This window comes from Artemia franciscana, chromosome 4 (assembly GCF_032884065.1).
Source record: "Artemia franciscana chromosome 4, ASM3288406v1, whole genome shotgun sequence".
Lineage (NCBI taxonomy): Eukaryota > Metazoa > Arthropoda > Branchiopoda > Anostraca > Artemiidae > Artemia > Artemia franciscana.
The window spans coordinates 14,714,531-14,726,286 of record NC_088866.1 but is presented as its reverse complement, the minus strand read 5'-3'; the positions used below and the strand labels follow the sequence as shown (position 1 = coordinate 14,726,286).

The 11,756-nt window shown below is 36.4% G+C and overlaps 1 protein-coding gene across 1 annotated transcript in view; it reads right to left on the bottom strand.

Moving 5' to 3' along the window:
- LOC136026035 (G protein-coupled receptor kinase 1-like) overlaps positions 1-11,756 on the bottom strand; it is a gene marked incomplete in the record, with an annotated part of 161,755 nt that overhangs the window by 87,384 nt on the left and 62,615 nt on the right. Inside the window, 1 exon segment of the mRNA XM_065702193.1 lies at positions 4,943-5,029. Coding sequence (XP_065558265.1) covers positions 4,943-5,029 — 87 coding nt within the window.

The following is an 11,756-nucleotide window of genomic DNA, read 5'->3' as shown; positions in this document are numbered from 1 at the left end:
AACTCTCTTTAGATAGACAGATTCCAAATTATATTCACCATGTAAGGTTATAAGTCTTGCCGTAGCAGCTAACGACATCTAAATAATAGCTAGAATGTCTTTTTTCCTGTTTAAACTACAACATTTGCCACAAATTCAAATTAACAATTACCTAATAAACGATTGTCGCACGGAATTAGTTTTGGTTTTAGACAGCAGGTATGATCCCTGTAGGGTTGAAGTTTGTTTTGGATCATGAAACCAAAAAGACACCAAAGAAACGAACACCAGATATGGCAGATCCGGTCGGGATTTAAAATAAGAGCTTTGAGACACGATAACCTTCTAAATAAAAATTTCATTGAGATCCGATCGCCCGTTCGTAAGTTAAAAATACCTCATTTTTTCTTATTTTTCAGAATCCCCTCCCAACTACCCCAAAGAGAGCGGATCCTTTCCTGTTATGTCAATCACGTATCTAGGACTTGTGCTTATTTTTCCCACCAAGTTTCATCCCAATCCCTCCACTCTAAGCGTTTTCCAAGATTTTAGGTTTCCCCTCCAACTCCCCCCAATGTCATCGGATCTGGCCAGGATTTAAAATAATAGCTCTGAGACACGATATCCTTCTAAACATCAAATTTCATTAAGATCCCATCACCCGCTCGTAAGATAAAATACTTAATTTTTTTGTTCTTCCAAATTAACCGATCCCCCACTAACCCCCCCCCCCCACCCCAGATGGTCAAATCGGGAAAACGATACGCCTGCCCAATTTCATCGTCCTGGCTTACCTGGAAGTGCCTAAAGAAGCAAAACCGGGACAGACCGACAGAATTTGCGATCGCTATATGTCACTTGGTTAATACCAAGTGCCATAAAAACATAAGATTCAGAATAAAGCTTAGAAATTTCAGGAATTGTTTATGTGGCTAAGATGTCTTCAAGGCAGCCAAAAATTGGTAGCCTAAATCCATTGTTTAAGTCGGAATTGTCAAAAAATTTATTCTATTCGATTTGTTGGTTAAGTTTTTTTTCGTTAATTTACCCACAAATTTGTTAAGAAATATTAGTAGTCCCGAATTCTCCATCAATCTTATGAGCATAGATATTAGTCATCCTACTTTGCTGCGTTACCGGTTCTTTGATCATTCGCTTAAAATTCGTTAACAATTTTCTCAAACCATGAACCGATTAGTTAGGTAAATTCTCTAATAATCTTAGTAAACAGCTTTTGTTTGGACGACGGAAAGGTAAATTTTGGGAAAATTGTTGGCTAATAGTTTCTGTTTGGACGGTGGAAAAGCCTTAAAGCCGTATGTTCATTTGATCTATACCGTCAAATATTCCAACTGATTGGTTTACGATGTAAGTTGTCGATTGTACCGTTGGAGCGAAGAAGGGGAAAATCTGAGGGGAAACTTTCCAGTAACAGAAAAACCTCAACTTATACAGAGGAAAATACATGCAGAACACGGCTACAAATACAGGAAAAGACAAAACTAGAGGCAGAAATAAAGCTTGGAAGAAATCACCCCACAGAATCTGTTACATGTACGGGATTGATAAATGGTAAAAAAAAAAAAAAAAAAGTTGGCCGCCAAATAGGGTAAAGGATTATGATGGTCAAATACCCTTTGCAGGTTTAAAACAGTCACTTGGATTGCCTTATTCTTCCAAAGCTTGAATAAAACATGAATTTTCGTAAAGTCTACTGATTTGAATTCGATTGGTGTTGGTAAAAAATATATAACTTGCGCTTATTCTCGAACTCACCGAAGCACTAAAAATCCCTCCAACTCCTCCAAAGAGAGCGGATCCGGTCCGGTTATGTCAATCTCGTATCTAGAACTTGTGTTTATTCTTCCCATCAAGTTTCATCCCGATCCCTTAGCTCTAAGCGTTTTCCAAGATTTCCGGTTTCCAAGACTTTTCGTTTCCCCCTCCACCCCCCTATGTCCCTGATTTTGATCTGAATTAAAAATGGAGCATCGGAAACATTAGATCTTTCTATATCATGTCTCATTAAGATCCGCTCACCTATTCGTAAGATAAACATACCTCAATTTTTACAATTTCCCCTCCCTCCGCCTCCCCCCCTCGATGGTCGAATTGAGTAAACGACTGTTATCAAGTCAATTTGTGCAGGTCCCTGACACGTCTACTAATTTGCATGCACGTCCAGAAACACCGAACTCACCAAAGCATGGAAATCTCCCCCCTCCGACTCCCCCAAAGAGAACGGAACTGGTCTGGTTATTCAATTACGTATCTAGGACTTGTGCTTATTCTTCCCATCAAGTTTCATCGCGATCTCTCCACTCTAAGCGTTGTCCAAAATTTCCAATTTCCCCCCCCTACTCCCCCAATGTCACCGGATCCGATTGGAATTTAAAATAAGAGCTTTGAAACACAAGGTCCTTCTAAATATCAAATTTCATTAAGGTATGATCACCCGTTCGTAAGTTAAAAATACATCATTTTTTCTATTTTTTCTGAATTAACCGAATTAATCACCACCACTGCCACCCCCCCAACTTCCCCAAAGAGAGCGGATCCAATTCCGTAATGTCAATCAGGTATCTAGGACTCGGGCTCGTTCTTCACACCAAATTTCGTCCCGATCTCTCTCTCTCTAAGCGTTTTCCAAGATTTCCGGTTTCCCTCTCCAATCTCTCCCAATCTTACCGGATTGCTCTGAGACTTGAGGCCCTTCTACGTATAAAATTTCATTAAAATCAGATCACCCGTTCGTAAGTTAAAAATACCTCATTTTTTCTATTTTTTCCGAATCAACCCCCCCCCCCACCAGCTCCCCCAAAGAGAGCAGATCCGGCCTGGATATGTCAATCGCGTATCTAGGACTTACGCTTATTCTTCCCACCAAGTTTCATTTCGATCTCTCAACTCTAAGCGTTTTCCACGATTTCCAGTTTCCCTCTCCAACTCCCCCAATGTCAACGGATCCGGTCAGGATCTAAAATAAGAGCTCTGAGACATGAGATCCTTCTAAACATCAAATTTCATTAAGATCCGATCACCCCTTCTTAAGTTAAAAATACCTCATTTTTCCCAATTTTGTGAATTAACCGTCCCTCTACTCCCCCCTCCCCAGATGGTCAAATCAGGGAAGCAACTATTTCTAATTTAATCTGGTCTGATCCCTGATATGCCTGCCAACTTTCATCGTCCTAGCTTATCTGGAAGTGTCCGAACTAGCAAAGCCGGGACCGACAGACAGACAGACCGACGGACAGAAATTGCGATCGCTATATGTCACTTGGTAAATAACAAGTGCCATAAAAGCGATAAAAAGCAAATTCAAAATCCATGAAGGCCATTTGCTTTAATATTCGTAAACTGCAAATGCAGTAGAAGTTCCCAAGTATTAAAACACATAAATATTCAAGTCTTGTCTTATTCAAGCAGAGCGTAGGAATTTGGGAGAATCCCAGGTATGTAAAAAAAATTTAAAGCTGTGACAAGCCAGGGGAATCGATTGCTTATATTTCATCACGGCATTAAGCATAAATATTTTCAGATTATTTTCTGATTTTTTTTTTTTTTTTTTTTTTAAACAAAACAGACTAAACATAAAAAGAAAAGAAACAAAACCTTGTGAATTTCATTTCGGCCAACACTTAGTTTAATTTAGCCAACATTATTTTTTTTTGTCTTTTTTGATATCACTGCACCGTCACCTGACAATTAGTCCAGCCAATTACTTTCTTTTTCTTGTTTAAATAGTTACTATTCCTTATTTAAAAAAAAAAACAAACTAATAGATGTTTTTAGGGGGTAACCTCTGCTGACTGGTCATCCACCAGGCGGAAAGCAAGTAAGATTGCAGAAAACATTATGATATCATATTACAATTACTAGATGGTCTGGACAAAATCACCCTCACTACAATTGGGTTACATGAGATCTGACAAGAAGTTCTCTTGCTTTGGAAATCAACAACTCTTTTTTGTTTTGTTTGCATTTTGAGTTACATTTCAGTGACCTGGTCAGTCCTCAATCATTCTCAGGACAGCCAGATAAAAAGGGCAGAAGTGCTAGTTGCCCTGCGGTACCTTTTTAATCTTAAAAAGGGAACTAGAGCTCTTAATTTTCAATAGAATGAGCCTACGATGTAATTTATACGATCATTCCTTCCACAAAAACACTTATATACGTCAGGGCTTAATTTACAACACTTGTCCCGGGTTCTGGGAGGGGGGGTATAAGTCTCTGTGTTTTGGTTATATGATCTTTGGTCTATTTCTGGCAAAATGAAAGTCTAAAAAATTCAATCAGACACATTTAGGGAAAAGATGGTTGGTGGGGGGGGGGAGCTAGTTACCATCAGATTACTTTTGACTCTCAAAAAGAGAACTAAAACTTTCGATTTCTCGTCGTTTGAGTCCCCTTCGAAGTTGACCTTCTCCATCAAAACCTTATATGCCGACAGGCATAAGTTACAGCCCTTCCCCCTGGCTTTGGGGGGGGGGACGTTAACCTCGAAGTTTTTTTTTATCTGATCGTTGGACTATTTCAAACGAAACGGCTATCTCAACATTTCGATTAAATGCGTTTGGGGAAAAAAGGGTGTGTTTGAGGGGGGGTATGCACTCCGTTCCCTCTTGACTCTTAAAACGGTAACTAGAACTATCCATTCTAATCAAGTGATCCACCTCTCCAGTTTATATGACCACTCCATACATATAAACATTATATGCCCCAGTTGCATTATTAGCTTAGTACACTTAGATTATTAACTTAGAACACTTGCCCCCGGAGTCTAAGGGGTTGCGTCAAACCCGGAGTTTTTGTTAAAACTGTTTTGGACAAAATTGCTATTTCAAAATTTTGATTTCACATTTGGGGAAAAGGGGCCTTACGGGGGGGGGGCATAAAATAAAAAATAAAAATTTATCGCACCAAACTTATTTTCAGTTGTAATTAATTGCATTGCACTAACCTCGAACATGTCGGCAGGTAATTCGTTCCTATCCAGATTTCTGGCCAAGGTCTTATGCACATGATCCAAAGCTTCACTAGAATATTCCTAAGAAAAGAGAAAGACGAAATTATCAAGAAATGTCCATGGCTGCTTCTAAGCTCTAACCAAACAGCCTATTTTTAGAAACGCATCATCTCCGTTGATAATTTCTTTCATCTTTTAGCAACGAGACAGTTCTTATTCAGATAGAAAAAAGAAAATAGCAAAGATTCTAAATAAGGTTTCTAGCGGAAGTATACGGTTTTGTGACTTCACTTACTGCAATGGCTTTCGTTGCCTTTCTGTTTATAAGTTTAAATTGTTTTCGACTTCCCAGTTTTCCATCTGAGTCAAGACGTGTTCTCGCGACCTTAACAACTACCGCTATTGATATTCTGTTTAACAAGAGAACAGATTATTCCTGAAGAATCTACTCATAAAACAAGAGCCAAGAGCTCATATGGCAATTGTGACGAGGTCGGAAGAGCCAAGAGCTTCTTCCCACTAAGTTTCATTACGATCTCTCCACTCTAAGCGTTTTCCAAGATTTCCGGTTTCCCTCTCCAACTCCCCCCCATGTCATCGGATCCGGTAGGGATTTAAAATAAGAGCTCTGTGACACGAGATCCTTCTAAGTATCAAATTTCATTGGATCTGATAACCTGTTCGTAAGTTAAAAATAACTCATTTTTTCTCATTTTTCCGAATTAACCGTCCTTCCACTCCCCCCAGATGGTCAAATCGGGAAGCGACTATTTCTAATTTGATCTGGTCGGGTCCTTGATACGGCTGCCAACTTTCAGCAATCTCTATACTGATCACGCATCTAGTTTCGGATCTTCTTCATGTAAAAATTAGGGTGGTTCGAGATTCGAGCCTGAGACCTCTCGTACCCTAATCAAGAATCATTCCCCAAGACCACAAGTCATACTTAAGAAGAATCATTTGTTTGATCGACAAATAAAATTCTTCTCAAATATCCTGTTCGCTCGCTCCCCCCCCCCGCAGATGGTCGAATCGAGGAAGAGAATATTTCTAATTTAATCTAGTCTGGTCCCTGATACGCCTGCCAACTTTCATCGTCCTAGCTTATCTGAAAGTGGCTAAACTAGTAAATCTCCCCGAACTCCCCCAAAGAGAGCGAATCCGGTCCGATTATGTCAATAACGTGTCTAGGATATGTGCTTATTTTTCCCACCAAGTTTCATCCCGATCTCTAAACTCTAGACGTTTTCCAAGATTCCGGTTTCCCCCTCCAACTCCCTCCCCCCCAATGTCACCGGATCCGGTCAAGATTTGAAATAAGAGCTCTGAGACACGAGGTCCTTATAAATATTAAATTTCCTTTAGATCCAATCACCCGTTCGTACGTTAAAAATACCTCATTTTTTCTAATTTTTCCGAATTACCGAATTAGGTGCCCCCCAACTCTCCCAAAGAGAGCGGATCCGGTCCGGTTATGTCAATAACGTATCTAGGACATGTGCTTATTTTCCCCACCAAGTTTCATCCCGATCTCTCCACTCTAAGTGTTTTCCAGGTCCCCCCCAACTCCTCCCAATGACAATAGATCCGGTAAATACTTGAAATAAGAGGTCTGAGGTACGAGATTCTTCTTAATATTAAATTTCATTAAGATCCGATCACTCGTTCGTAAGTTAAAAGTACCTCATTTTTTCTAGTTTTCAGAATTAAGCCTCCCCCCTCCAATTCTCTCAAAGAGAGCGGATCCGTTACGATTATGTCAACCACGTGCCTGGGGCTTGTGCTTATTTTTGCCACCAAGTTTCATCCTCATCCCTCCACTCTAAGTGTTTTCCAAGATTTCAGGTTTCCCCCTCCAACTCCCCCCAATGTCACCCGATCCGGTCGGGATTTAAAATAAAAGCTCTGGAACGATATCCTTCTAAATATCAAATTTCATTAAGATCCGATCACCCGTTCGTAAGTTAAAAATACCTCATTTTGTCTAATTTTTCCGAATTAACCGTCCCCCCAATTAGCGTGACGTCATCCACAGGATTTTTTCCAAAATTAAAGCTCTTAAGCATAGTCAGCCAAAGGGTACATGTCCCATCAATGACCCACCAAAATATTGCCGTGTCCCACCGGGGGGGGGCTGCACTCCATATTCGGAATCACGGATCAAACAGTTCCTGACAACAAACAGTAAGTAAGGAGCGACTCGGCGCAATAATTGCCAATATACATATATATATATACTAGCTGTTGGGGTGGCGCTTCGCGCCACCCCAACACCTAGTTGGTGGGGGCGCTTCGCGCCCCCCCAAGCCCCCCCGCGCGCGTAAGTCGTTACGCGCCATAATAGTTACGCGCCATTGTAGTTGTGTCCCTATGTCCCACCTGTGAATATAGATATATATATATATATATATATATATATATATATATATATATATATATATATATATATATATATATATATATATATATATATATATATATATATATATATATATATATATATATATATATATATATATATATATATATATATATATATATATATATATATATATATATATATATATATATATATATATATATATATATATATATATATATATATATATATATATATATATATATATATATATATATATATATATATATATATATATATATATATATATATATATATATATATGGTTTTAACTACGTAAAACTTGCGAATATACAACATTCTTTGCTGTCCCATTGTCTTTGCATATAAATAGATTGTCAGGTTTACCGACTCTTGAACATGCAACATATAATGGTCCATGGGAAAACAATCTGTATTCAGATCTATACCTCATGATTCTAATGATTGCCCTTGAGCTTTGTTGATGGTGATTGCTAATCGACCATTCCCTGTCCCGGTGTCCCGGTCGTTATTTACATCCCCCTGTTTCCCCCGGTGTCCCCGTTGTAGTTATGTCCCTGTGTCCCGGTCGTCATTTATATTCCCTGTATCCCGGTCGTCATTTGTATCCCGGTGTCCCGGTCTGTATATACATTCGTTTTTTAGTTTTGTTTTTCTCCTTTATTTTTTTCCTTTTTTTTTCTTTTTTAGCTTATTTAGATTTTTAGATTTTTTAGTTTTTTTATTAGTTTTTAGTTTTTTTTTCTTTTTAGTTTTTTTGTCCCGGTCGTCATTTATATCCCCCTGTTTCCCCCGGTGTCCCCGTTGTAGTTGTGTCCCTGTGTCCCGGTCGTCATTTATATTCCCTGTGTCCCGGTCGTCATTTGTATCCCGGTGTACCGGTCTGTATATACATTCGTTTTTTAGTTTTGTTTTTCTCCTTTATTTTTTTCCTTTTTTTTCTTTTTTAGTTTATTTAGATTTTTAGATTTTTTAGTTTTTTTATTAGTTTTTAGTTTTTTTTTCTTTTTAGTCTTTTTGTAGTTTTTACCTTCTTTTTAGTTTTGTTAATTTTTTTTTTTACTTATGTCCTGGTCGTCATTTATACTCCCTGTGTCCCGGTGCTTTGTTGATTGCTAATCGAACATTCCTTTTGTCCTGGTCGCTTTCTCTTTGAGTGTCGTCATTTATTTTTTTTTTTTAGTTCTTTTAGTTTTTACCTTTTTTAGTTTTTTTTAGTTTTTTAGATGAAATTTTTTTTTTTTAGTTTTTTACCTTTTTTTAGTTTTTTTAGTTTTTTTAGTTTTTTAGCTTTTTTACTTTTTTTATTAGTTTTTAGTTTTTTTTTGTAGTTTTTGCCTTTTTTTAGTTTTTTCAGTTTTTTTTTAGTTTTTTATTGGTTTTTACCTTTATTTTAGCTTATTTTTCAGTTTTTTCCTTTTTTTTTAGTTTTTTTTAGTTTTTTTAGTTTTTTACCTTTTTTTAGTTTTTTTAGTTTTTTTAGTTTTTTAGCTTTTTTATTTTTTTTATTAGTTTTTAGTTTTTTTTGTAGTTTTTGCCTTTTTTTAGTTTTTTTAGTTTTTTAGCTTTTTTATTAGTTTTTAGTTTTTTTTGTAGTTTTTGCCTTTTTTTAGTTTTTTTTAGTTTTTAGCTTTTTTATTTTTTTTATTAGTTTTTAGTTTTTTTTGTAGTTTTTGCCTTTTTTTAGTTTTTTCAGTTTTGACGTCACCTGATCCAGTTTTTTCAGGTGACGTCACCTGACCCATCCACAGACAGACAGACAGACAACTTATTTTTATATATATAGATATATACTAGCTGTTGGGGTGGCGCTTCGCGCCACCCCAACACCTAGTTGGTGGGGGCGCTTCGCGCCCCCCCCAAGCCCCCCCGCGCGCGTAAGTCGTTACGCGCCATAATAGTTACGCGCCATTGTAGTTGTGTCCCTATGTCCCACCTGTGAATATAGATATATATATATATATATGGTTTTAACTACGTAAAACTTGCGAATATACAACATTCTTTGCTGTCCCATTGTCTTTGCATATAAATAGATTGTCAGGTTATCCCCCTGTTTCCCCCGGTGTCCCCGTTGTAGTTGTGTCCCTGTGTCCCGGTCGTCATTTATATTCCCTGTGTCCCGGGTCCCGGTCATCATTTGTATCCCGGTGTCCCGGTCTGTATATACATTCGTTTTTTAGTTTTGTTTTTCTCCTTTATTTTTTTCCTTTTTTTTTCTTTTTTAGCTTATTTAGATTTTTAGATTTTTTAGTTTTTTTTATTAGTTTTTAGTTTTTATTTCTTTTTAGTTTTTTTGTCCCGGTCGTCATTTATATCCCCCTGTTTCCCCCGGTGTCCCCGTTGTAGTTGTGTCCCTGTGTCCCGGTCGTTATTTATATTCCCTGTGTCCCGGTCGTCATTTGTATCCCGGTGTACCGGTCTGTATATACATTCGTTTTTTAGTTTTGTTTTTCTCCTTTATTTTTTTCCTTTTTTTTTCTTTTTTAGTTTATTTAGATTTTTAGATTTTTTAGTTTTTTTATTAGTTTTTAGTTTTTTTTTCTTTTTAGTTTTTTTGTAGTTTTTACCTTCTTTTTAGTTTTGTTAATTTTTTTTTTTACTTGTGTCCTGGTCGTCATTTATACTCCCTGTGTCCCGGTGCTTTGTTGATTGCTAATCGAACATTCCTTTTGTCCTGGTCGCTTTCTCTTTGAGTGTCGTCATTTATTTTTTTCTTTTTTAGTTCTTTTAGTTTTTACCTTTTTTAGTTTTTTTTTAGTTTTTAGTTTTTTTAGTTTTTTACCTTTTTTTAGTTTTTTTAGTTTTTTAGCTTTTTTATTTTTTTTATTAGTTTTTAGTTTTTTTGTAGTTTTTGCCTTTTTTTTTAGTTTTTTGTCCTGGTCGCTTTCTCTTTGAGTGTCGTCATTTATTAGTTTTTTCCTTTTTTTTTTTAGTTTTTTATTGGTTTTTACCTTTATTTTAGCTTATTTTTCAGTTTTTTCCTTTTTTTTAGTTTTTTTTTATTTTTTATTTTTTTTAGTTTTTTACCTTTTTTTAGTTTTTTTAGTTTTTTTAGTTTTTTAGCTTTTTTACTTTTTTTATTAGTTTTTAGTTTTTTTTTGTAGTTTTTGCCTTTTTTTAGTTTTTTCAGTTTTTTTTTTAGTTTTTTATTGGTTTTTACCTTTATAGTTTTTTTAGTTTTTTAGCTTTTTTATTTTTTTTATTAGTTTTTAGTTTTTTTTGTAGTTTTTGCCTTTTTTTAGTTTTTTCAGTTTTGACGTCACCTAATCCAGTTTTTTCAGGTGACGTCACCTGACACATCCATCCACACATCCATCCATCCATCCATCCACAGACAACTTATTTTTATATATATAGATATATATATATATTTATTTAGTTATTTGTTTGAAACACCACTTTCCAAAGTAAAGTACTGCTTACCTGCCGGCTTGCCCTACATTGAAGAGCAGAATCAATAAAAATGGTTTCTTCAAAAATGGGAATCCATTAGTGACCTCTAATCTCATTGATCAGTTATCCATTCAAGTACACTTCTAATTTTTGCCGACGTACAATCTCTCTTAATAAGGGAATTAGGAATTTATTTCCAAGAGGATACACAAGATGTTAGAAGTGGGAGAGATATTTTCTTAGAAATAAGGAAAAAAGTAAGATTTTTAAGAGGTAAGATAAAACAAAACAAGAAATGAGGAGTTTAAAACCAAGTGAAGATAAGAACTAATTAGTTTAAAGTAAAAACAGTCATTTGAAAACGACCTCCGGTAATGAAACTTATGAGTAAAAAAAAAAAGTTCAGTCCATTTGTTTTTATTTTGTAGGAGAGAAGCTTAATGTGAGAAAATTCCCATAAATCAGAATAGGGGTAAAGACCCTTTTTTAGTCTGAGTTCAAATAAAGAGCGTTCAAACCAAGGGCATATCCAGGATTTTTGTTTGGGGGAAGGGGAAGGATGTTATTTGGAGGGGAACGAAAAATTTAAAAACGCTTCAAAAATTTGCTTAGCCTTCATCAACTTTTGTTATATTTTTACCAGTCGGACAAAAATTTCGGGGGGGGGGGGGTTCAAACCTTGAACCCCCCTAGAAAAGACGTTCTTTCAAACTCAGAGAACAAATATCTTTTACGGGAAGTGGGTTGTCACCAAGCCACCCGAGGCCAACACAGACGCGCATGCTCCATCTCCAACCCAATCCACCCAAAGCTTCACTTTTAGCTCCCTCCCATTAAACTCCCATTTCCTTAAAATGCTTTGATAACCTCTTCCTACAGCATTCGGAGATTACCTGTTTTTCGCTAGACGGATGGCCGAAAACACAATCTTTGGCAATATGTCATCCTTCGTCCCTAGAATGTGGCTTAGCCTTCTTAAATCTTCTTTGATTATCGCCCTAGAGAGTGGAA